This window comes from Musa acuminata, chromosome BXJ3-7, assembly GCF_036884655.1.
Source record: "Musa acuminata AAA Group cultivar baxijiao chromosome BXJ3-7, Cavendish_Baxijiao_AAA, whole genome shotgun sequence".
Classification (NCBI taxonomy): Eukaryota; Viridiplantae; Streptophyta; class Magnoliopsida; order Zingiberales; family Musaceae; genus Musa; species Musa acuminata.
This window is the reverse complement of record NC_088355.1, coordinates 3,307,543-3,332,718: the sequence shown is the minus strand read 5'-3', so window position 1 is coordinate 3,332,718 and position 25,176 is coordinate 3,307,543. Positions and strand designations below refer to the sequence as shown.

Below are 25,176 nucleotides of genomic sequence, written 5' to 3'. Positions count from 1 at the left end.
GCAGCGTAGTGCTTGCTGCGCAAGGGGCCGAGTGGCCGAGACCAGCCCCAGAAGTCGCTGTTGCTGGTGCAGGTCGGCTGCAGTGGAGCAACCAAGGAGAAGACTAACGTACCGTCATTCCGGGCCCTCCTTCTAGCGCCAAAATGTTACGGTCAGTAACTGTTCAGCCGTGTCCTTGGGGCCGTCGCGGCTTGGTCCGGGTCCGTAAGGCGGTGGTCAACGGGCGGCGTCCCTCGGGGTCTCCCGGCGGCCGAGCTCGGTGGTTCGGGTCGGCGGTTCGGGTCGGTGGTTCGGGTCGGGAGGCAGCTCCGCCGCAGCTCCAGGAAGTGGCGACACCGTCTCGCACCTGCACACAGGTCGGGCCGGGAGCTCGGCCCGACCCCTCCGACGATCAAGTTAGAGGAAGACGTGGAGGGGGTTGTGGATGAGGCAGAAGAAGAGCCTCTGAGTGTTTTGTGTCTGAGTGAGTTCATCTCTCCCCCTTCTCTTTAGAGTTTTGGGGGTATTTATAGATGAAGTTTGATGTTACCTGACGCGGTTGTCTGCAGGGTAGGATTGTACCTTTGGTGGCGTGGGAGGCCGAGCTGCTGCAGGGTATGGCGTGCCTCGGGCAGCATGTCGCTCAGGGGGATGCTGTCAGGGCGTGTCACATCGCCACTTTTATCCCTATCAACTTTCATTTATCTTTAAAAAGATTATGATTTGTACATTCATTATTTTTATAGTGAATTTTTTTCTGATTTATTCTGTAATTTTTATATTTCATATTAAAAGAATTTTTTTACGTAAATTTTAATATTTTATTTTATTATGATTTATATTTATTCGTATATAAGTTCTATTTTTATCCCATCATTATTATTTTATTTGGTAGATTGCTGGTCTTCCGTCGCTATAAGCATTTATTATGAGGAAATGAAATTTCCGTCACCACTAGAGGATAAGACTGACACGTGTTTTACATTTTTCCTATAGCGACATGGATGAGAGACTTCACTCGTCTGTCAGAGCGGTGCTTGTCGTGTTCCCAGCGGAGCCCCACGTCTCGAAGCCGGCGGCGAGGACTCCTGCTTTCGGCGTGTTCCACAACGATGGGCCGTAGACGACGAGCTGACCGCGGGGGCCGAGCGCGAGGACGTATTCCCCGGAGTCGGACGCCACCCCGCTGGTCCACAGAGTCTCCCCGCCCATGTACTTGATCTTGAGCTCCCCGTTGGGCTCCAACGTCACGAAACAGTCGTGCAGCCCGTTGCTTGTCCCCGTCTGCCACAGCACTCCGTCGTCCCCGGTGTTGCGCAGCGCCAGGTTGCAGTTGTCCTGCAGCGCCAGCTCGTAGACGCCGTTGACGATGGTGACTCCGATCGGAGCCACGTCGTTGGTGTAGAGCACGGCGTCGGTCGTGGCCGGCCAAGTGGATCCCCGAGCGCCCGCTCCACCGGTTAACCTCGGCACCGACCACCGCGCCGGTCCGTACACGTGGAGGCTCCCGTCGTACCGGAGGACGAGGGCGTAGCTCCCGGGGGACGACTTGGCGTTGCTCCTCCAGAGTTCGGACGGTCCGACGCGCGTATACCTGTTGTAGCCGAAGATGATGAGCTCGCCGTCGGACTGCAGCTGGAGGTAGCAGTTTATGCCCTTGTGCCAGGTGCCGCTGGCCCAGGTGGGGTTGCCATTGTCGTACGCCACGAGGTTGCAGTCCTCTTGCATGACCAACGAGTACTGCTTGTACCGAAGGTGCTGGCCGTGCATCAGACTCTGGCTAGAGTAGAGCACGTTGCTTTCCGTGCTCGCGCTCGGCACGACGAGCCGGGCGAGCACGGCGCCGAGGACCCAAAGCACCACGGAAGTCTGCGTTGCCATTGCTTCACGCACTGCACTCCCTCTTCCCAGTGAGCTATGCTCCGCATTCATATAAACGCCGAGGGAAGGGAAGAAGGTGGGGGATGGCTTCGCATTCATTCATTCATACCTCGAACTCGAGCTAGTTGAGGTGATTCACGTGATGGTGTGGGGTGACTCGAGAAACCAATCACGTGTTGCAGCATGCAACGTTGCGTGTGTCAGACGTTGACAAGCACGTAAATTAAGAGACCGTTGTTTTATGATACTTAGACGAATGGTTCGCACCAACTTTGTACCTCACTTTGCATGCATGTACTTGTTTATTAATGGAGATCTAAAACGTGCAGCGTGGTGTAATCAAATGTAATCGCAGATGGGGACGATGTCAGAGAGAACCCATCGGTGGGTTAATTTGAGCCAAGTTTAAGCCATAATTAAACCGATACTGGCCACTGGCATCTCGTGTTCAACGAGGTACGTAAAATACACACTTATTGGAGGAAGAGAAGCTAAGCCACATGCAGATCATGCATGAGTGGCGGAGGCCATTGTTTGGTGGCTCTCTTGCCACTAATAATTTAACCCGATTCGATTTCTAACTTACCCGATGCTACCAAACATTGGGAATTGGATCTTAGGCTAATATTAAATGCTCCAACCAGACTCACGAAGAAGCTCACGATGGGATGATGATGTGGCAAATGGCCCGTAATGAAATCTAGAGACCAAATAAACCGATTCATCGGCCGGTTTGATTTAGGTTCGATTAGATCCCGGTTCGGTTTTTAAGATTTCTCACCCACTACTGCTTGCAAGTTTTTTCCACATATAATCCTCAATTTGTGCTGATTGATCCATTTGGATCAGTTATCAAAATCCATGTTGACGTTTATGTAGAAAATTGAGTATTTTATTAGAAAATTTTTCATTATTTGACTTTTTATTGGATGATGCCTTCATATTTGTTTTTTTATATTTAGATAAAAATGATGTCAATCTTTTACTAAAATAACTTGATCACATATGCTATTCAATAATAATAATAATTAATTAGGACATGGTTCTAAGATTATTAAGAGAGAGATAACTTCTTACAAGTGCTGATGTTCATGATCAAATCATTTTAGTAAAAGATTTAAGGGTATTTTTATCTAAATAAAATGAGCACTTATATATATAAATGAATATGCAGGGTGTCATATGGTAAAAGTGAATTGTGAGATTTTTCTCAATGAATTATCCGAAAATAATTATTCATACCACTGGAAGAAAGAACAAAATTATAGTAAGATGGCAAGGATAAGATGCACAAAAATTGCCATTCTTTACCAATTTACTGTTGAATTAGAAATGTTGCATTATTTATGATCTTCTACCTTCTTTTCCTCCTCTAAAGTTGTTTAGCTATTATGGTGCCCATACCAAACCTTGTGACATTCTATGGGGAAATCATGTGATCTTATATGGAGTTTTTTCTACTTTGGACTTCATCTTGTTCTATGTGTTTTTTTTCTTATATCCATATTAAAATCATAAATAAAAATTTTTAGGTATAATAATAATATAAAAAATATTTGACCAACACATATTTTCAAATTCATTCAGTAGTATATTTCTGACCCACAAAATAATAGTTTTTTTTTCCATTTTATAACACAATAGCTTTTCTCTTCCTAATTTTAATTAAATATTTTTGTTAATATTTTACATTTAAGATATTGGTTATCAATTACTTTGACTAGTTTAGCTGATAAAGACTTTGAATCTTATTTTTATTATTTATTTTTTAAAAATATTATGATTAAAAGATTGATAATCTCATATAATAAAATTTAAAATATCATATAATTTATATTATAAAAAAGTTTATTGTAAGATTCCCTGGAAATCTTCATGTGAGATGCAGCATGGGACCCACTAGCTCCAAATGGTTTATTCCAACTTTGCTCTGTTGCATACTACAGACACACTCCATGGAACCCCCTCCATCTGCTCTCAGGCAGCTACCACCATCTGATGCCTCTAAGATCACACCATCAACTGCATCGAGTCACAGCAGAGGGATCACAAAGGAAGAAGGGAGACGAACCACAGTGGAGAAGCGCAACCAGCAACCGCACAAAGACGAATGGCGCCACCCACGGATGCATTCTACGGGCACTTGAGCTTGCCGTGAGGGTTGGTCATGGTGGCGTAGCAGGGGCACATGGCGCGTGTCTCCGCCGACGTGCCCGGCGGCACGCAGTTGCACTTGCTGCAGCAAACCCCGCACAACTTGTTGCACATCTTCCGCTTCCACGACTTGCTGCAGCGCACCGAGCACTTCGCCCCGCAGTCTGCACCACCAAAACCCATGTGTGTCATCAGTTTGACGATCGCTCGCCATTCAGTGGAAGCCATGAGCGAAGCCTGAAGAGGTCACCGATGGTGACGGCCGGCGCCGCCTGGAGAAGCCATCTTCCGTTGGCCACAACCGAATGGTGATGATGGTCGTAGACGGAGCGCGAATCGACGAGGCAGACCCCGAGCAGGAAGAGTAGAAGGCCGGCGACGACGGGCGTGGAGGGAGCCATGGAAGAGGAGATCGAGATCGATCGATCGATGCGAAGAGTGGTGGCTGCTCTGAGAATTTATAGAGGACGACGAAGCAGGAAGCAGGTACCAGGAAGGAGCTCTTCCGTGTGAGATGGTGAGGTGGGAGGTATCACAGCTCAGGCCATAGCTGTACTAGTTAAAGCTGATCATCCATACCTCAAAGGCTGGCTCTGTCTGCAGATCCAATGACCATCACGTGAAGAGGATCGAGTTCCCTGAGAGGTGAGCAGTAAGTTTGTCTTCCCGAGATTCCTTGTGCTCTGCCGACGAGGAAGCTTCGTGGTTGGACTCCTGTCAAGTTACCAACACATGCAAATACTGTGCCAAGATCACGGGCGTGGCAACATCGATATAACTCATGTCACCGAAACATGCAAATGGGCTTAATAGGTGGGCCGTTCGGGCTCGAACTCGTGTTCGTGGGCCTTTATCTGGGCATTGACCACATTAATATAGATAGCGAAGTTGACTAAGTGAATCGGCGGGACATTCGACATCCGAATTGGTTGACGTATTTGATAGGTCTCAGATCTGATAGCCGATTTGAGATCTATCTTAGCCGATTAAAATAGATAGAGAAGATATGCAGAATCATTGACCATGTCCGATCAATTTTCTATGAATAAAAGGTGCTGCTAAATCCAACGTGTTACTTACTTTACGATGGTCAATGTGGAAATCGTGCATTAGATCAAGGAAAGCACTTGAGATGGAAAACATCAGTCGAGCTCAAGAACAATGGAGGATCGAAAACAGCAGATTCTGTGAAGTAAACACTGCACATATTACCACTGACCTGTCTTTCTCGTCATGTAGAGAATGGAAGTCTCTAAAAGATCTGCCATGTTTTCCCACGCATTTCTTGAACTTTGCGCTGATTCACCTCCTCCGTATATGTAGATCTCTCTCTCTCTCTCTCTCTCTCTCTCTCTCTCTCTCTCTCTTTCTTTCGAGGAGTAACAAGAAAGCAGTGGAAGCAAAGATAGCTCACAGTTCAAGAAAGCCGTGGAAGAGCATGATCATGATCTTGGTAGCATCTCCTTCCTCGCAGCCCTTCCTGTGCCATTCCTTTGTTTGAATGGTAAGAGGAGGATATGTCTTGCAAAAGATTTCAGTAATCATGCTATTGCTAAAACAAAAGGAGGAGAAGCGAAGAAGATGGAACCATTTCGATAGTCAAAATCGAACAGAGACTGAAGAGAAGATGAAGAGAACCATAGTGATACATGAAGCAGAAGAAAGAAGAGAGAGAGAGAGAGAGAGAGAGGTGGGAAACGTACAGGCGGGGCGTCCTCAAGAGAGAAGCCGCACGTGCGAGCTTTGACAGGCACCAGGCGATGCGTGTCCTTCCTGGATCGCTCGCGCGAGGACGATGTACGGGTCCAGTAGAGCCGGCGGTCCTTGACCTCATCCGTTCATCGACGATCGGACGGCTAACACTCCGTTTCCGGGTTTTCGTCGCTCTTCCCGATGATCTGCGCGTCGGTCCGCTCGTCTCGGTCCGTACACGTGTGCGATCTGGGGTTACAGGCACCGCACGGGCCGACACCCGTACCTGCGCCACCAGCCCTACGAGTAGGTGAAAGCGGGGCCCGGGGCAGTCCTTTCATGCGTCTGCACCAATGAGCGAACGCGGCGTGGCGGTGGGCCCGGCTCACCCACGTAGAACATGCAGGAGGCGGTTTTCTCGTGGGGCCCGGTTGACCCTTTGTCTGGCCCACTTTGAGTCAACACTGGTACGATGTAGATGGGTGATTGGTGCCAATTTCCCAAACGCTTACGTGTCCAGTCATAAAATAATGTCGTGATCAAAAGGACTTGATGATAACACCACCACAAGATTAATATTAATGTTTTAGGTAAGACTCTGTTTGACCAACCATTCATGAGAAATGAATGCATGAACGAAACAAGGAATGCAGACAACCATTTATTTGATGCCGGATCTAAGAAGGATTTGGATATTAACCACAGAAGAACTTCCATCATCATCATCATCATCATCTAATGCTTCGAAAAAAGCATTCATCTCCGGATTAATTCTTCTTCGCTTTCTGTGCTACAGATTCAATCAGCAGCGTCAAGTTATCGTAGGAAGAACCACACTTGGCCACAGCTTTTCTTGCTTCCTCCGCGAGTTCTTTGGCTTTCCTCCTCCTCTCTTCTCCCTCCTCCCCTCCCCCCATCAACCTCTCGATAGCCTCCGCCACTTCGTCCCTCGTGACCGACGCCCCATCCTCCGGCGCCTGCTTCAGCTCCACGGAAGTGTCCACGCCGACCGCGACTCCGATCCCGAGCACGTCCACGATCAGCTTCTGGTTGATGAACTGGTCGGCGAACAGCGGCCAGCTCGCCACCGGCACGCCCGCGCTTGCGCTCTCCAGCGTCGAGTTCCACCCGCTGTGCGTCATGAATCCTCCCACCGCCGGGTGCGACAGGATCATCACCTGCGGCGCCCAGCCACGGATCAAGAGACACCTTGAGTCGACCTCCTTGATCTCAAGCTTCTCTTGCAGCCACTGCTCCACTTCCTCTGACAGCGATTCCGCGCCATTGATGACCCAGATGAAGGGTCGTCTTGAAGCGAGCAGCCCATGGCCGAGTTCCATCAGTTGTGCGGGCGCAAATCTGGCCAGGCTGCCGAAACTGACGTACACCACAGACCGTGGCTTCATCGAATCCAGCCACTGCATGCATCGGCTTGCTTCCACGGACGGCTTCTGGCCCCTCGCGGCCATGTCGGAGCTCCCCCTGCAGAACAGCGACACCGGGCCGATGGGGCGGACCTCCTTTCCGGAGGCCACCGCTAAGCGTGCAGCATATCCCGGCTCCAACTCGTCGAAGCTGTTGACGATGATGCCGTCCATCGCCAGTTCACCCTCTCTGCCCTCCTCGCACATCTCCAAGAACCGAGGCAGCAACTGGAATTGGATTGGGAGCCGCTGCCTCGTGATCTCGAACGGAAACGGCAAGTCCGGGATCGTGAAGGGCTCGGTCGGCGACGACACGCTCTCGTGAGGCTTGTAACAGTAGAGGTTGTGCATGCAAAAGAGCGCAAAGGCGCCGAAGCCATGGAAGACGAAGCATGGAACGCCGAGCCCCCGAGCGACCGCCGGAGTCCAGGAGTAGAACATGCCGGACACGATGCAGCTCGGGGCAACCGTCAGATCACGGAGCAGAACCTCCAGGGGGTGCCGCAGTAGCTTGGAAGCGTAGTAGAGGTTGGGCACCATGTCAAAGGAGGGGAGGCTGTCGAAGCTCTCGCAGCCCTCCGGTAATCCTGCCTCAGCAGAGGGGAAGGGAAGGGTGACGAAGCGGATCGCGAGGCCGGAGTCGGCGATGTGGGAGATGGTTGGACTCAGCCGGGCGGCGTTGGCCGGCGTCATGACGACGGTGACGGCCACACCACGCTCGGCCAGCATGCGGCCGATGTCGATCATGGGTAGCGTGTGGCTCGTCCCGAGCCATGGGAGCAGGACGAAGTGGAGCTGTCGGTGACCGGAGCCGCTGTCCTCCATGGCCGCTTGAAGGTGAATTGGTGACTAGGAGTGAGTATTGGTTAAGAACACGGTCACAGAGCTACTCCTATAAGGACATTAGATGACGAGTGCCATTACGCCATCTTCTACTTGTTGACAAAGAGAATTCAATTACAGGTATGGAGTCGATGGAGATGCGATAAGAAGACAAGTGAGCCAGAAAAAGAAGACGACATGGATGCCAAAAGAAGATTTAGAGAAATCATGGTAATGGTAATGGAATGCGTGCAGAGAAAGCGACGCTCCATGACTTTAATATGTGGCGGATAGCATGAAGATGAAGATCAATCCCAAATAAAAGTCATCCAATATTCCATGACTAACAGCAATTAGTGGAACAACAAAGAGAGATAAGATCTGTGTGTTCCTCCAACGCTGGCCAAACAAGTCAACATTTTGATGAAAGAACAACAAACCATAGAGTGATCATCAGGGAAAACACACAAGTAGTGAACTAAGATCTCTGTGTTCCTCCAAAGCTTTTCAAACAAGTCGAACATTTTTCATGCAAGAACAACACAACTAGTGCAACAAATAACAACAACGCTTTAAAGTATTTAAGAACTCTGAACTGAGTTTTAAGCTGAGTGAAACATACCTAGACAAGTTTACATTTTTTGCTCAAGAACAACAAACTCTTGAAGTATCAGATCTGTTTTTGGTCTTCTCAGAATTCCTCCGAAGAGCATACGGTGGTAGGGTTCTGCAACTGACTGTCGCTGTAATGGTTCATGTCCTCTAACAATCACAAAGGAAGGCACAGGCCATGGAAGCATTCATGAAGGGAAACAGCCTTCTTTCCCATGCTTGATACAAGCCTGAAAGGCAATATAATCCTAACCTTTGTGCCACAGTTGGTGTGTTATTTTAGTTCCACATAAAAGCACAATAGATGCACGATGCAGTTATTATTCAAAATAAATGACACATTCAGATACATAAGAGAAACAATCGTAAATTGTTTATATATGTCAAGTTCAATGACCTATAATTTGCTATGTGAAGGTAGAGTGCAAAGAAAATCTAGTATATAAAATATTCATGTACACAAAGTCGGCGAGAAATTTACACTCACAAAATCAAGTACCCGCTGGTAATGTAGTCGGTGGACATGTAAAAAAGAAATGTACATAAAGAGAATTTTTTTCCTCGTGTGTTTTAACAGAAAGTCCTTGTCTCTGACAAATATCTGCGGGCTGGTAAACCCACCTAGCAGCATCTGAAACTGTTGAATTCAAGAATCTGACATTGGAGGCTCACACTTGTTCTCCTGTTTTTCGTTTCGTGGAGTGAGGAAAAATAACATACCAAGGCGATCAGATGATAGTCGAGATTCTGATCAGAATAATCGGTTACTTCCTGATGTTTGTATTGCCTAACACTTGTTTTGTACCCTGAGCATAACATCATGAATAATAATAATGTCATGACCAAGTAGTGCCATGAATAATATTGATAATTTTGAGCTCATTTCATGTTGTGATTGTTAACAGTTGCAACTTATGGCTATCATTCAGCCAAAAAGGCTAAAAAGATGTGTATGATATGTCAAATGCTGCACAAACTTCGTCTACAGTTATTAAATCTCCCCATCATAACTGACAGCGCATGCATGTTTATAGTGACAATGGGCTAGAAAGATGGATATGATATGCAGTATGCTGACGTAATTTGTTATGCTGCATGAATTTCATCCATAGCTGTTGATTCTCCTCATTACTGACTATGCATGCATGAGGCTTAGAATGGGACCATAATCCTCAGCAACACATCCAGTACCTATTGGTATTCACTTGTTTATTTATGGTTTAAGTGATGCCAGGCAGTATAGGTCGGAATACTACCCGTTATACTAGTACTCTATTGGTCCGACAAAAATTGTCAAAATTAATAGCAGACCAAGACTATAAACACTGGTTTTCTATTTACAGATAAATATTGATAAACGAGAAATCAAAACATTGCGGCTCCTGCCAATGCATGGCTGGGGAGGTCAGGGGAGCTCAAATATAAGCAGACTCACCCCTACATGCAGAAAGGTAACTGTACAGACATTAAACTGGCATGTTATAGCTCTATGATCATTCCACTGATACAACTTCTAGACACATGCTGTTTGGTTGCATATTAAAAAATCAAACCGCTCCTAATTTCTTCATGGGTAAGATAGTGAATAAACGAAATACTCTATAGAATCTAGCATCTGTAGGTCTCTTAACTACACGGTATAACAAGCATATTCTGACAGAATGAGTTGCAAAAAACCATTAGTCCTAATATTTCACATTATTAGTCATGTTGTGTTCCAGTTGGATACAGTTCAAAAATATCAAGTTCAAGCTAAAACTTAAAGAAAAAACAAACAAGCACAAGCAAAATTCCAGAATGTATAATAAGTAGATTTCAGTATAACATAGGTAATTATGTTTATGCTAAATGGATCTAGCAACCCATGCCGATTAACTACCATTTAGTTATATTCTCAAAAGATAGATAGAAACTATGCAACTATTTGAATTGGAAAATATTGAAGATAAAAATGGGCGACCAAACTGCATATGACAAATTACATACCTCTATAGAAGCTTGGAGCTCGATATATCTTGTGACTTTCCAGCATTTCCAGTACCCAAAAGTACTCTGTAAACTGAGTATGGGCAACCAAAGAACCGTAAAAGATTCTGCCAGCCTTTTTCTCCATGTGCAACATTATGTGAAGCTATTTGGTTGATATATGTGTTACCTTCATAAATCCAATAGAGTTGCTGCCACAATAACACAACTATACCAATTTCCACACTCAGACTTGCAAATGACAGATATATAAGAATTAGACCTCTTGCAGACAAAAGAAGTGCTGAGCTAGCCAAGGCAGCAACTATCTCCTTCACTATACTTGCAGCACTCCCAATACCAAAGCCAGATAATGCTAGATTTCTAATTTCCAAGGGCGGCCATACACGAAAACCAGCATACAGTGTCATCAGGAAAACATAGGCGCAACTAATGACTACAGATATAAGGAATGCAATGAAATACCGATGATTTGCTGCTCCAACACAGTTTCCTATCTGCACAAAGAAGTAAATTACTAATAAATAATCATACACCCTTAACAGATATCCAATCTCAGAGTTACTAGCTTGTGAATGCTAGTTTGCTATATAAAATACAACCTCATAATTGTGTATTCTTAAACGCATCTCACAACTTAGAACAGTAGTAAATTAAACAAATTACACTGCATAATCAGTAATAAAGTGCTTCAGAATTAAACCATCAAAGATGTCAGCGTGTGATCCTTCTCCAATAATAATTCCATATGAATTTGAAGTAATATCAAGAACACATGAAAGGGTAGAATGATTACTTTTTGAACTTTCGACAACAAAAAGATGTTAGAATTTAAGCATCCTAGATGAGTTCAATTTTTTATGCAATAAAGTGCGGTATCTCTTACAATTTACTAGGACCAGAACATATACTCGAGTTATATGACAAATTATGGTATCACTCTCTTGCATGAATAAATAAGAGACCAGCACCCTTCCCAACAGCAAAGAAGGTCAGAGGCTGATGCCATGGGCCTTCCTGATATTTAGAATACACTGCCCACGTAAAAATATATACCTGAGGTGAACATCAAGAAACAACACAGACCAAGTATCGCTCAATCAAGCATGTTCCAGTACATGGCTGTTGATTATTTTAAAGTGTCCTGCCATATTTTACTATTTCAGTGCATGCCACCACACATTACACAGCATGTAAAACATCAGTGAAGCACCAGAGTCAGCATTGTGTTTCTCAATATCTGCTCCTTTATTCTAAACGATACACCTCGTTGGTTTCTTTTCCATGATTTCTTTATAATTAAAAAACTAAAGCGAAGTGGCTTCATCATGTCCTCTCTTTATCGTCATAGATTGACACTTTTGTCCAGGGCCTCAAAGAGCAATCGTAGCCTGGCAAGAAACCCAATCACTATAGTTAATGTAAATCAACTTGATCTCTTGCCCTTGCAAGCTCAATCTATCTTGTCATTGCAACTGCCAACAAAAATGTCAACATCACAATCCCACAAGACAGATGACTAATGATAAAAAAAATACAGCTGAAGAGGGTATCAACAATATGGAGACTGTTAAAACTGCTACTTCTTCATCGGTTCTAAGAAGTACATTGGAGCACCTTTTGATCTCATAAAATAAGCACACTTAAGTTAGATCTCCTTTTCTTTTTAGTAGAACACAAGACTACATCCAATCGATGAATTAATACACCAAATTTTAATCCTTACCATCTTACCCCAATACGTTAGCAGTTTTCACTATAGTAATCTGATGTTTGAGAGAATATTAGGGTCAAATCATGAAGTACAAAACCAAACGTGTCCAAATAGTGGTGTCCAAACACAACAGAGAGGTCACACTACTCTTATAATAACTACTTTGAAGCATGTCACTGTATTCCATGCATGATATATCTGCAACTTATTTAAATAAGCTACCAGATCTCTACCCAGAAATCAACATTGGGGAAACAAATTCTTCATAATTTTCCACCATAGGATACAATCTTTGATGTACCCAAGAATATAACCATAATTTCAACTTTAAGGTAAACAGCTACTGCAGGTTATAGTTCAATGAGCAGAAATCTATATACATTTCTTCAAATTAAGCAAATAACTAGATTTTATTTTTCTTTAGCTGACATCTTCATAACATTTTCCTGAGCTGGAGAATATATTTGATGATTATCTCCTAACTAAGATGCATTACTTTCTTAAATAGCCTTTTTGAAAAATTTCAGAATGCCCTTACAAGACACATCTCAGGATATTTGCCCGACCTGTACCACTCCAAAAAGAGAATTTTGCAGTATGTCACAAATTTTGACTTGGCCTACTTTTGGGGACCCTTTAAGCACTAACTAACAAGATGTTGCTTAGCTATGGAGACCCATTTCCAGCTTTTTTCAAAATACTGCCAGCATGAACCTATGCTTGAAACATTTAACCAAACTAAACATATCTTAAAAGATTGTGTCTGACTAAGATCGGCCATAAAAGCAGCCAACTTAGCAGGTAAGACAGAAGTTTTGATCAACAGGCTAAAATACAAATCATGGCACTATCCCGCCATAATGAAAAGCATGTAATATAGAAGTTAATGAGATATGAACAAGTTCGTTGAAGATGGTATATAAATTCCATCTACACGTGGTATAACTACACTTGATTCCACTAGTTCATCAGAATTCAATGATTAAGAAAAGATGAAAGAATAGCAAGTCATATCAGTTTGGTACCTACAAATGGGCAGTGATGGACCCATATCCATAAAACTTTATTTCAAAGGAAAAATAAAATGAAAGAAGAGTAAGTTACATTCATTTGGCACTTACAAATGGACAATGATGATCCATATCCAAAACACACATTCTACAGGAACGGCAGTGGTGTGCCCTTGGCGGCTTTGGCTTAGAACAATAAGCACAATATGTGTAGTTTTCCAGGCCATCTTTCTCCACAATTGGGTAGCTTCCCCATGGTATGTTTGCTGGTGCCCCAGCAGAACGAAAGGCTGCTAAGCAGAAACTGGAGACGGTAATAATAGACAAGACAGATGTTAACAGGCAATGAAAGATTCCACAGAACTTGCTGATTGAGAAAACAGCTGGGTAGACTGCCCAAACACCAGTACCTGTTATCGGTAGAGATAACAGGAAAATCGTTAAACGCTCTCAAATGTAACTTTATCTTGGCACTCAAGAAATGCAGAAAGTAATTATATGTTCCCGATCAGAACAATGAAGGTACAAAAGATAGGTTTGCAGCTTACATATCACAAATAGCATGAAGAAAATTAGAATAGTAACAAAAAGGCGGTCTCGTACACATCTCCACCAAGAAAACCACGTGCTATCGGGTTTCCTCAAAGTTTTGCATTGATCTGTTATTGCTCCACACCATCCACATTTGAATATTGGTGAATAAGATTCAAGAACAAGGTGTAATCCACATCCCCAGCATGTGGTCTTGTGATCCTCCAACATTAATGAAACAGAGTTCTCTTCCTACATATGGTCATGGATTAAGAATCAGATTTTGAGATACCAAATACATCAGCTCTTGAAAAAACTATTTCATAAAAAAAGGAAAAGAGATATATCAGGAAAACATTGTCTTGGATGACAACCTATACTGTTAACCTTTGGAAAATCAATTTTCTACATCATATGTACCTCAACTTGTAACTGTCTACTAATTTGGCATAGAAGGAAATCACAATAAGGAGATTGTTAATCTGCTATCTCTGCACTTGCTGGGCACTATAATTAATAGGTGGAACAAACAACGAAAATGAAGAATCAACAGCTGTATGGAAAGTCTATGAAACCATCCAAGTTTAGCAGTTTTACCACCAAGAGTATCCTAAAAATTCCTATGAGAATATCATTAAGCAAAAAATGTTAAGATTTAAGAATGGTTTCGAAAGGATGAACATAAAAATATAAATAAAAGTTGTCGCTTGAACAATTCCAGAAATTTAACGGGTAACAGAGTTTGGTATCTGTCATCAATGGATCAACCAACATTTTTCCATTGATATGGGATATGTTGTGGAGCACAACCTCAAAAAAAAATAAAGGGACACACCACGTACAATTTGTCAAATTTTACGTCATTTAGTAGTCTTTGACAACCGTTGGCGTTTAGAGCTGACACAATATCACCCAAGTCAAAATTTGGGGAAAAAGGGACTTGTCCATGAAACTAAAGGCCAATGATGTGAAGAAAAATTTACCATGTTGTAGGACTTAAGCTCACACAACCATGGACCAACAACATGAACTTTCCCTGGATTTGTGCAACATCTAGAAAAATACAAGAACTGACAAGTTCACCTATGGGACGCAATAATCATCACAGGGACACAAATAAGGTAACAAAGTAACAAGCAAATGAAACAGTACCTGAAGACAATCAACTATGGTAAAATCAGCTGCATTATTAACTCGGTTAGGAGGATGAGACTGGCTACATCTGACCCTACCCATGCTCCATAATTGTGGCCTCGTGCATCGGCATGTCTTTTTTACTTCATGAAACCATTTACAGAAATACTGTCTATCTTAAGGAAATTCAACTAGACATCTGCACTGCATTCATTTATAGAAACCCTCATATGTTTTACCCAACTTATGTGTTTGTTAGTTATAGATTTCAGCTTTAAAAGACATGATCTCAAATAGTACACTGAATTTTCTAATGCATAAACACCAGGGTCACATAGCTCAAATAATGCCAGATAACTAAATTGTCATAGATGAGTGGATCCTAGAAATAGTTGCAGGCTCAGATAGAGTTTCAAAGCTTTGCTAGTTGAGCGCAATGACTTGAACAGATCCATGCAGCCAATCCCAAATGCTTCGAACCTTAGGGCTTATTGTGGTGTATATAAGTATGGTGAAATTACTTCATTTTTGGGGATTGCAATCAGCATTTCTCACCTGAATCTGTTTCTGCATGCTCAGTGCTAAGAACAATGTGAATGTTTTGGCAATGATGTTCAAGTTTCCAAGATGATACTTCTGGAAACCTGAAAAGTTCAAAGCTCAAACAAGCACAGACAGTCAACCTTTACTTGCAATAGTCTGGAAATATACATCAGGTAATAGAACTGCAAACCTAATCCAATCTCCAAAACCTGCAACAATTCATTGCCATTGCACCTAAATAGTGCGTGCCTTACAGAAGTAACCCAAACATTAATAAAAATATATATGTACCCTTACAAAGCATCACAATGAACAGAAGACCTCAACGGAAAACAACTGCAAATGACGAAAATGAATGTTTTTGTAACTAGAAAAAGAAAATTAACAACAAGGGATAGACAATAAAGTCAAGTCGACGACACTTGACTGGGTCGTCAAATAAAAGTACAAGAAACATCATCCAGTTCTCTCGGCACAAATACCAGTACCAAACAAGAGTCCTAAGGCTGCCTTTAATACAAGAATCACTTCCTAGTTAACCGAGTACTCGAATTATGGATCGATTTCCCTACATATTAATGACTTTATTGTTCCGTTCCCACCCGATAAGACATTCAAGCAACATCATTTCACACCAGAAGAGTCGCAACACATCGAAAAAGGATAAAAGATGAGACGTTATTAGGGTAAACCAAGAAAAAAAGTCATCTTTCCTAAATCAAATAGCAACCGGAAGTTCAATTCCTAAGATTCCGAGTTCCAATCGCCACCCACAAATACAGCCTCAAGCAAGACACCAAGACACAAGCTTCTCGCGTCGCGATTCCCGGCATCGGTGGGGCCGCCGCGACAACAACTGAACCCCCCAAGAACAAGAAGACGACGACGACGACCAAAATCCCGACAGACACCAAGGAACGAGGGATCGGTCAAATTACAAGACCAAGTGACGAGGGATTAGGGAAAAGAAGGAAAGAGCGGAGGAAGGGCGGAGACGGAATCGATTACCCTCACGGCCGCTTCATCCATGTACTCAATTTTCGGGGATGGAGACCGGCAGAGAGATCTGGGGCGCAGAACGCGGCCGATGGAGCCTCGCTTGGAAGCGAAGGCAAGAAAAGACGAAGAAATATATACGAAGAAGACGAGGGGGTCACAGGAATTGGCTTTCCATTCGCCGGTTGTCTACGAGGAGATTAAAATAAGGATGACAAGCGTTATCTGCACGCGCTTTCCTTACGCGAGGATGTTAGGCGCTGCTGAAGTGGTGGGACCACGCGAGAAGGTATTCAAGCAGATCGAGTCATTGCGCGTGAACGGAACGCACGCGTACAACGTAAGCGTGGCCACAGAATTGATAGGGTTAGTTGCAGATAAGACCCTGAGATTTTGTCTATTTTACGTATGCATGCTTCAGAATTTACATATAAGTCCCGGCCCAACCCATGTATATATAGTTTTTGCTTTGCTTCGTTTGTATAATAGCGAACCTTTGGTAGTCCATCGCAACCAAAGCACAATTCCAAGGCTCACCCAAAATGAGTGAGTTTGAGAAGGAATCTTACAAGGCTAAGTTGGACTACCAACAAAATCCCACCTTTATTGCACACATCTCTCAGCGACTGACTTGGACTTCTGCTTGTGTGCAGGAAATTTTCGTGGAAATGTCGGTCCGGTAAGACTCTTCTGAAGCATATTTTCTAGTTCCTCCAGGCTGCAAAATCCCTTTTTTTTTTTGTTGGATAAGGAATAGGTTTAAGAGACTCTGGGTTTCCGGGCATTCTTGATTGCACTGGCTGGTGGATGAGTTTGCATATTTATTTTTGTGCAAATTCAAGCTGTAGGTTACACATCTGTAGTAAATTTGGGAAATTTACCTATCGGAGTAGGAGTAAAGCTCAACTGCTGAGCTGAACTTTGTGGTTTAATATTAGGCCAACCGGAGAAGAAGATGTTTCAGATTCTTACATTTTCTTGGAAGAAGAATTTGTTAGGGTTGTGTGAATTTGGATTTTGAAGCTTATAATTGTATTGGACCCTTTCCTAACAGTTTAAAGTTTCTGGGATTACTGGTTACTGAATCAAAACCTTTGTCATGATGTCTGAGCTGGTTATGAGTTTGAATCCAAAATCCATCTCTTTTCATTTTGCTCGGTGTCTAGTCATTGTTTGTGCAATGCCTTTCCCCTTGTTAAGTTCAGTCTTATGTATCAAACCTAATCTGGCTTGCATGTGAAAGGCCATGTTAATGCTTATAAAAATTTACATGAAGGTATTTAACTGTTGCTCTAGATTTTGTTCTATTGTCATTCAGACTTCTGTGTAGGTGCCAACTTATTTGGCATGATATAACAAAATTGGGATATATTTAAATTTATCCTGTCATGCATTTTTATTTATCCAGTGTATTTATATTTTTCCAATAATGGGGCTGCCAAATTGCTGATGCAGATTCTTAACAGGTGCCCATCATAAGCATTAAACGAGGCAAACTACATCATACTGCCAGCAGATTCAGCGTCCATCGCATGCTCAATGTCACAATGATCAGCACTCACAGTTGCTTCAGATATGTTATATGATCCATCAAGATGAAGTCCACCTTCTTTACCAGTTGTTGCCCAGTACTTACATGCAGCTTTATCAGATTACCTATAGGGCTTAATATCAGATATTGACCCTGCCACAGCAAAACTTGCTATCACAATCACAGGCCCTTTGCTCTCGGCATTTTGGGTTCTTATTCATTCTAAGGATTGTCATGTCTTGGTACCCCAAGCTCCTGGTGAAGCAATTTCCTTATGTTGTCGCTTATGCTCCTACAGAACCATTTCTCAGCATAACAAGGAAGGTGATGCCTCCTCTTGCTGGAGTGGATGTCACACCTGTTGTTTGGTTTGGACTGGTTAGTTTCTTGAGCAAAATATTTGTAGGACCTCAAAGGTTATTAGTGCTTCTGTCTTGACAGGTCTAGCTTGTTGATTTGTGTACAGTTCTATTTTCTCAACATTTCTTTTCCTCCTTGATAACCAGTTGCCTAATTGTGGTATCACATGAACTGATTAATCAAACCTTTTATCATGCTGTTGCATCAGAGAAAAGTCTGTTTTAATTGATCTCCAATTGCTGAATTCTATGTCCCTGCAAGTGTTTACCAAATGTTTGGAGAACAACAGAACACTTGGTAGTCAAGCAGGCTCTCTAATCAAGAACTTGTATGTATCTGATGCGGTAATCCTGTGACTGATTAACCGAACCTTTTATCATGCTGTTGCATCAGAGAAAAGTCTGTTTTAATTGATCTCCAATTGCTGAATTCTATGTCCCTGCAAGTGTTTACCAAATGTTTGGAGAACAACAGAACACTTGGTAGTCAAGCAGCTCTCTAATCAAGAACTTGTATGTATCTGATGCGGTAATCCTGTGACTCATGTACAGCTACAACTGACATAAATCTTCAGCACTTGTTGTGGAAGCTCCATAAGAATTTAGGAAATTTTACTTGTAGTCAGCTCAGCTCAGTAGCATGACTTTGTTCTTGTTGCTGGAGATTATTCAGGTTAAGCAGATTGCTCAGGAAAATATAAAACTCCTTCATTAGCAAGTACTTACCCTGTCACTCGCTTTCCAGATCATGAGGATTCTAAACAGTTAATTGCCCTTCATTTGCCTGCCATACATTCCTCATTAATGTCATTTTGGTGCTCTTGTTGCTACAAGAAAGACTCTGCTAGCCATTGTGGCCATGAAGAAAAGAAGAACCTTGATGTACTTCCAAACGATTCATCGTTACAAAACTCCAATTAGCCTACATGTTGATATAGTGATTACAAGATTATTATGGCCTCTTAATGTTTATCCGAAATTGCATCAGTGAAGAATTGTTTGTCTTCATGGTTCATATTACCATCCCATCTGCCTTTTGAGTTTTGACATCTATGATATCTACATTATCTTCAAAGTAAATGATTGTAGTTGTTTTGCTTCTCTTTTCTTTTCAACCTAGCAAAACCTCAAATTTGCATTTCAATTGGTTACCTATTACAATAATGTGATACTGAATTAAGTAGAATCTTCTTTTAAGCAGAGTGTTACACTGTAGGCTATGATTGTGGTTCAAAATGCAGGTAAATCCTGAGAAAGCAGATAATTTGAGATACTTCAACCTCCATGGCTCATGAATCATAGTGCTTTGAACCAGATCTGCTCTGTAGCAACTGCTGGATTTATCCACACCAGAATGGTGCTAAGTTCTAGGCTTCTGCAGATGCATATGGTTGCATACAGAACTATCTTCGACAGTAATGTGGCCTTTAAACATCATTTAGGCTCTAAAATTAGACTTCAGCCTCCAGTAGACGATTTGTCCATTACTGTAACACTTAAGTTTGTACTGACTGGATATATTAGTATAAATAACTAATTTATGGATATTTTTATTTAGGCAGTCACATCTATTTTCTTATTCCCAGAATTTACAGTCATCCATGGCCAAAAAGTTGTCAGGTAATAGCCATAATGGTAACCTAGTTGCAGTGTGCAGACAAAAGATGGCTTTAGACATCAGACATCTTGATGCTTTTTTTAGGTGATTTATTATTTTATCTTTGTATCGGTTAGCATTCTTCTTTTGGAGCTAATAGGAAACTATCATGGTCATGCTACCTACAATCTTGAACAGACTAGTTATTAGTAATTTGGATTTAAACATATCAGGTCACGCTGATCGAAACAGTTTGGTTTGAAATGCTGGCCTGATAGACCTGTACAGTCAGGTTCTAACAATTGGTTTTTTGTTGCAGTCAAAGAAACTAGATGATGCTGAGGCCATGGCAGCACAAGGTTTTGTGCCAAATATCAGAAAGATCGGATTTATTTTCTGATTAGAGAATAAGCTTGTTGCTTGGTGGATGCAACTACTTTCAAATGCTGCTTCTTTTGGCGCAAACCAGTGGTCCCATGGAAACATACATACTGTATACCAAATGGCATTTTTCTCTCTGCTGCATCTGTTACCTCTTTGCTTCTTGGTCATGTGATACTGTCAAAAATGTGCTGTCCTGAGATGTTTGTAATACTGAATCAACTTTTGTTTCAGCAAAGAATGTCTCCTGATAATGATGTCTCAAAGAACCTGCACATGCATCTGAAATTGAAACAAACTGTGACTGCAGTTCATTCTGATGGTGTTAAGCATCTCATCATCAGCATCTTCTTGTCCTTGATTTTTCATATTGTAAAATATGAGTTGTCAAAGATTATTTCTGGTTATATTTGAGATGAACAGTGTTGAGCATCTCATCAGTCTCTTGCCTTGGTTGCAAGTAGAACAGAAACAAGGGGAGACTCTAGTCAAAGATTAATGATTGAATCAGATGCTGTGAACAGTTTTGAGTTTTCAGAATGGATGAAATGAATTGTTTTAGCTGAATTCATTTACTAATACATGGCAAAGCTCCGAATTGAAAGCTATCATTATAGATTTTTGTGGTTTTTGCTATATATAATTCTACACACATAGAATTATACAGAAGCTTTATAATGCCATTTATTCTACAATTGCATGCTTAATATTTTGCTATGAGCTGAATCATGAGGAACTTGCAAGAAAGAAAAGGGGATTTAAATAAATTCTCATCAGTTCTATATAGTGAAAGCTTTACAAACTCCTCCATTGGTGTTCAGCTGATCTCACAAACAAATGTTACAATGTAAATCTTAGCTGAAACCAAATCAAATAACAATCAATTATAAGACAAACAAAATGAAGCTCACAATAGGCATACACAACTCTTACAAACTGCTCTTATACAGAAGGGAAAAGAGAAGAACTTATTGCTCTACATTGATACCTTCATAGGAAGAAGGTTGTGAGCGCAGCAAGTCAACAGAGCCTTGGCATTCCTCTGCTGCCATGGCTCGTGGACTTGCCCTTCGCCATCTTCGCCATTTGACCCTTCATGTTCTTGCACACCTTCTCCAGTTCCTTCACCCTGCACTGCATTCTTTGCAGGTTAAGCCTGAGCTGCTTCTCCTCGTCCAACAACTCCGGAGAGACCCCCTCAGCGGCCGTCGCGGTGGTGCGAGCGACTCTCCTTGGCGTCTGCGACGCCTCCGCCATGAAGCTTCGGATCTGCATCTCGGATTGCTGCGAGGCCAGCGCTTGCACTGCGACTCCCGGCGGAATCCTCGTGTTCTTGGCGAGGTCTTTGCAGGCCTCGAGAGTGAGCTTCTCGTAGTTGAGGCATCGACACAGCCTCGTTCTCTCCTCGGTGGATAGTGTTGGGTGTGACTGGCATTCATATAGCAACGGTGGCTTAGCCATAACCACATCGAATTCGACAGGAAGAAGGCGATGATAGATCATGAACGGGTAGTCGTTGCATGAGTCGTGTTTGAAGCAGAACTCATCAATGAATGGAAACAAATGGTAAGCGAACATGATTCGTACTATGGTACGACGAAAGATTCTCGAGATGAAAAGGAACGGTTTTTACGAGGGTTAGAGAGAGAAAGGAGAGGATGAGGATCTAAAGACACGATCTTGGAGTGTGGAATTCGAATGACATCCCGCTTGTGCCGCTTCATGCGCCACCCAACAGTGATTGCTACAGAGACGCATCACAGAGGAGGCAGACACGTTTGGCATGTCAATTCAGGCAAAAAGAGGAGGAAGCCGATGGCTGGGAAGTCGAGAACCCCTTTTGCATCAGCTTGTCAAAAGCACTAATCTTCTACCTCACACCAATCATGCACACATGATTGTTTCGCATGTTTACATGCACATGAGAAGTAATGCAAGCAATCAAGAGAAAGAGAAGAACGGTAGCTTCGAGGTCTTACCTCGAGATAGATCTCTAAGGCTCTGTAGATCCCGTCAAAGCAGTCTCTGGCTGAATCTGGTAGGCTCTCGGCTACCTCCAAGAACTTTGATATCTGCAAGCTCTGGTCAGGGGAGATCTCTCCTAGGTACTTGTCGATCAATCTCCCAACCTTCTTCATCCTCTGCATGGCGACACCATCCTCCTCGGTGCTTATAAACGTTCTGACCAACCTCAGCACCAGATTCACATCGTAGGCAGCACCATCATGGCCTGACACCAGGAGATCATCCAGTGTGGCCTGGTCAAGCATCAGCCCGATTGGCCTCTCCAGCTTATGCCTGCATTCCTTGCTGATACCCAGGTCTGAGACCACCCTCAGCACCCAGAAGAGCCCCCGGCAAGAAAAGGCCGTTCTTTGCATCAGTACCACTCCGTGAACTGCGGTGTCTGAAAGGCCGCCGTACTCTTCCTTACAGTAACCGAGATTGCCGCTTCCCCCACTTGAGCACGGCTTTCGAACGGCTGTCTTGAGGTAATGCAGAAGAAACCTGGTGAGGACGAGGTTCCTGTTTTCAGTACCGTAAGCTCCAAGAGTCTTCATGATCTTTTCTATGGTGTTCGGAGCGAAGACGGTGAGGTCATCGAACCACCAATCGGAATTGGAGCAAGGCTTCATGGGCTCAGGTGTCTTGGTAAATGAGGAGCACCTGAAACCATAGGTGTCAGGCGAGGAGGAAGAAGACGAAGAGGAAGGAAATGGTGTTGCGGATAGGATCGGCTGTTCTGAATTGGCTGACATCTTTGATACGAGAGAGGAGACGAGCTTTTGCACCAGGCCGCAGGAGTCTGCAGCTGAGAAGAAGACCTCGCAACTCTTCAAGGCCGTCAGGATGTCATTCCATGTCCAGTGCAACAGCCCATCCAAGAAGCCCTCTGTCTGCCTCAAGAGGTTGCAGGTAGACACCTTTTCCGTCATTTCGAGAAGAATGGCGGAGCAGTGGAGGAGGCAGATGTTGGATGGGCTAATGACAATGCTTCCATTGTTGTAGCAGAACCTCGCCACCAGCTCAAAGCCATATGGGCCTCCTGGGAACTCCATCATCTTGAGTCCTGAGCCCTTCGCGTGGCTTCTCCTCTTCTCCTGCTTCACCATCTTCTTCAATCTACCTGAGAACGAACAGAGGATCCTCTGCAACAAAGTAGAGCTATCAGAGACTCAGATAACCAGAAAAGAGACACTAACATATGTGAATTCGGTAAAGAATACCCGATGGAGGAGGAAGATGTGCTGCCCATTGATCTGAACCTTGAGATCACAGAGTTCCTGCATTGCTGGTGGCAGCTGAGTGATGCAAAAGAGGAGAACAAAAGGCTGCAAAAGGCTTGCAAGGAAGAAGACTTGATGATGATATCTCACATTACAGCTGTTTGATGGCTATGTCTGTCACATGTGTCTTCATGAAGAGATAGGTAGTTTAGTTAACATGCTTGTGATCCCTAACAAACAAAGCGGGGGATGACTCAGTAAGCTACTTCTTCATGTGAGGGTTCTTCTTACAATGGAAAGCTGTATAGATTTTGTCTGGAGTTGGTGACAGCCTTTGCAAGTATAGCATCCTTGGGGTATAGAAGTTGTGAATACCTTTGTCACTTTCAGTGTTTTTGACTGGCTCTGGTTTTGGAGTTACATTGGATTGCTTCTTTAGGCCATGGAAGAGTTGGATTGCCAATGCTCTCAGCATCCATGGCATTGAGTAAATCCAAAGGCTTATGAAAAGAAGGGACCATTAAACATCTCACACCACTGACAGAGAACCAACAAGCCTTGACTCTTCTCTCCAGAAATGTAGAAGTGATGAGGGTGTCATGACAAGAACAACTCAAAGTCCCAAATCCTTCTGCATCAATGACTCTGGCAACCAAGATGATAAGAAGGATTTTACCAAGGCAGAAGCTCCAGATTGAAGCTTTGTGGTTTATCTTTGTTCCTGTGTTCCAAACTCCTCTGACTACAGAAACTTACAGAAGAACTAGGTGACAAGTTGGTCCAGCAACCAAATTGTCCACTGGTCTATGATTCATAGCCCCATCCAACCAAACTCTTGGTTAATTCTAGCTACACTCCAACCACACATCCATTCAGGTGTTGGTTTTGCTTTGCATGACTCACAAGCAGCACAAGAGTAACATCATATTAGAAAATACACAGCTGCTGCTGCTACAAAGTAGATGCTCTTCAAGAGGTTTAGGTTGCTCTCCTTCAGTCCTCACATCCCAACCAGCCATCAACTGATGTTTTTTGTGCATCAGGTAAAACACTGGAGGAAGCTTCAGACCCAACGCTGAAGCTCCTTTGTTATCTGTTGGCTAATTTGAGATGGAGTAGATTGAATACTTCTCAGATCAAGATGATTTGAATGCTCTTTCTCTCTTTGAGGTTTGCAGTCCCCAGTTCACGGGAGAGCAGTCCTACAGGTGAGCAGAGGAATGTTTTCTTACCTCGAGTAGAGTATGAGCCGCCTGGTTCAGTTCAGTTCACGGGCGTCATGAATTCTTCTCAGTCAAATGAGCTTATCAACTTCTCATCCTCAAGTAGAAGAACGCAGATAAAAGAGTCAATTTTGTCATCGACGCTTGTCTAGGAGTCCGCTTGACAGGAAAAGAAACCCATGACTTCATGGACCAATCGAGATAAGATGGCAGAGCTACCCATGAAAAGCTGGAAACAAACGGATAAGGAGGTCGAATCTTGCTCCCTTTTCCCTTTTCTTCTTGAAGGAAAAGGTAGAAATATGAAACGAAAGGCTGTTCCTTTAATGCTAGTAAGCAGAGTAATCTTACTCACAGATTCCACAGCTGAAAGATGAACA

General features: G+C 43.1%; 5 protein-coding genes and 1 long non-coding RNA gene across 11 annotated transcripts; 1 reads left to right on the top strand and 5 right to left on the bottom strand.

The window, feature by feature from the left end:
- Positions 1 to 993: 993 nt before the first annotated feature.
- LOC135643736 (mannose-specific lectin TAR1-like) lies at positions 994 to 1,959 on the bottom strand. Its single transcript, XM_065161068.1, has one exon. It carries the CDS (start codon positions 1,957 to 1,959, stop codon positions 994 to 996), a length of 966 nt encoding a protein of 321 aa, XP_065017140.1.
- A 1,793-nt stretch (positions 1,960 to 3,752) lies between these two features.
- LOC103990669 (cypmaclein-like) lies at positions 3,753 to 4,532 on the bottom strand. The gene is made up of 2 exons (XM_009409883.3): positions 4,265 to 4,532; positions 3,753 to 4,178 (listed from the first exon to the last, which is right to left on the bottom strand). The coding sequence occupies exons 1-2, from the start codon at positions 4,413 to 4,415 to the stop codon at positions 3,994 to 3,996; spliced, it is 336 nt and encodes a 111-aa protein (XP_009408158.2). The 5' UTR covers positions 4,416 to 4,532; the 3' UTR covers positions 3,753 to 3,993.
- Positions 4,533 to 6,473: 1,941 nt separating this feature from the next.
- On the bottom strand, positions 6,474 to 7,955 carry LOC103990670 (UDP-glycosyltransferase 73C3). Its single transcript, XM_009409884.3, has one exon. The coding sequence runs from the start codon at positions 7,953 to 7,955 to the stop codon at positions 6,474 to 6,476; it is 1,482 nt and encodes a 493-aa protein (XP_009408159.2).
- A 1,027-nt stretch (positions 7,956 to 8,982) lies between these two features.
- LOC103990671 (protein S-acyltransferase 11) lies at positions 8,983 to 16,652 on the bottom strand. 5 transcript variants are annotated; one of them, XM_065159121.1, is made up of 6 exons: positions 16,491 to 16,652; positions 13,823 to 14,057; positions 13,386 to 13,684; positions 10,720 to 11,047; positions 10,551 to 10,623; positions 8,983 to 9,370 (listed from the first exon to the last, which is right to left on the bottom strand). In XM_065159121.1, the coding sequence occupies exons 1-5, from the start codon at positions 16,509 to 16,511 to the stop codon at positions 10,553 to 10,555; spliced, it is 954 nt and encodes a 317-aa protein (XP_065015193.1). In that variant the 5' UTR covers positions 16,512 to 16,652; the 3' UTR covers positions 8,983 to 9,370; positions 10,551 to 10,552. The 5 variants fall into 5 exon arrangements, with proteins under 5 accessions (XP_065015193.1, XP_009408163.2, XP_065015191.1 ...); XM_009409888.3 differs by adding an exon at positions 15,495 to 15,583 and having other exon boundaries at positions 10,551 to 11,047; positions 16,491 to 16,643; XM_065159119.1 differs by adding an exon at positions 15,495 to 15,691 and having other exon boundaries at positions 10,551 to 11,047; positions 16,491 to 16,627.
- A 320-nt stretch (positions 16,653 to 16,972) lies between these two features.
- LOC135642730 (uncharacterized) lies at positions 16,973 to 20,694 on the top strand. The gene is made up of 3 exons (XR_010498049.1): positions 16,973 to 17,157; positions 17,934 to 18,387; positions 20,285 to 20,694. It is a non-coding gene; the product is annotated as an uncharacterized LOC135642730 (long non-coding RNA).
- Positions 20,695 to 21,103: 409 nt separating this feature from the next.
- On the bottom strand, positions 21,104 to 23,990 carry LOC103990673 (BTB/POZ domain-containing protein At3g19850-like). Of its 2 annotated transcripts, XM_065159192.1 has the most exons (4): positions 23,724 to 23,990; positions 23,574 to 23,630; positions 22,326 to 23,495; positions 21,104 to 21,774 (listed from the first exon to the last, which is right to left on the bottom strand). In XM_065159192.1, the coding sequence occupies exons 3-4, from the start codon at positions 23,457 to 23,459 to the stop codon at positions 21,367 to 21,369; spliced, it is 1,542 nt and encodes a 513-aa protein (XP_065015264.1). In that variant the 5' UTR covers positions 23,460 to 23,495; positions 23,574 to 23,630; positions 23,724 to 23,990; the 3' UTR covers positions 21,104 to 21,366. The 2 variants fall into 2 exon arrangements, with proteins under 2 accessions (XP_065015264.1, XP_009408165.2); XM_009409890.3 differs by lacking the exon at positions 23,724 to 23,990 and having other exon boundaries at positions 23,574 to 23,717.
- Between the last annotated feature and the right edge of the window lie 1,186 nt (positions 23,991 to 25,176).

What these genes read in the sequence shown, in the direction of transcription:
- LOC103990670 (XM_009409884.3), bottom strand. Translation starts at nt 7,955, where the DNA reads ATGGAGGACAGCGGCTCCGGTCACCGACAGCTCCACTTCGTCCTGCTC.
- LOC103990669 (XM_009409883.3), bottom strand. Translation starts at nt 4,415, where the DNA reads ATGGCTCCCTCCACGCCCGTCGTCGCCGGCCTTCTACTCTTCCTGCTC. An exon ending in GGCGCCGGCCGTCACCATCG is followed by an intron (nt 4,179 to 4,264) that starts GTGACCTCTTCA and finishes TTGGTGGTGCAG; the next exon opens with ACTGCGGGGCGAAGTGCTCG.
- LOC103990671 (XM_009409885.3), bottom strand. Translation starts at nt 16,511, where the DNA reads ATGGATGAAGCGGCCGTGAGG. An exon ending in CTTCATGCTATTTGTGATAT is followed by an intron (nt 13,685 to 13,822) that starts GTAAGCTGCAAA and finishes TACCGATAACAG; the next exon opens with GTACTGGTGTTTGGGCAGTC. An exon ending in TGGATCATCATTGTCCATTT is followed by an intron (nt 11,048 to 13,385) that starts GTAAGTGCCAAA and finishes TTCTTTGTGCAG; the next exon opens with ATAGGAAACTGTGTTGGAGC.
- LOC135643736 (XM_065161068.1), bottom strand. Translation starts at nt 1,959, where the DNA reads ATGAATGCGAAGCCATCCCCCACCTTCTTCCCTTCCCTCGGCGTTTAT.
- LOC103990673 (XM_009409890.3), bottom strand. Translation starts at nt 23,636, where the DNA reads ATGCAGGAACTCTGTGATCTCAAGGTTCAGATCAATGGGCAGCACATC. An exon ending in ACATCTTCCTCCTCCATCGG is followed by an intron (nt 23,496 to 23,573) that starts GTATTCTTTACC and finishes ACTTTGTTGCAG; the next exon opens with AGGATCCTCTGTTCGTTCTC. An exon ending in CCTTAGAGATCTATCTCGAG is followed by an intron (nt 21,775 to 22,325) that starts GTAAGACCTCGA and finishes TATGAATGCCAG; the next exon opens with TCACACCCAACACTATCCAC.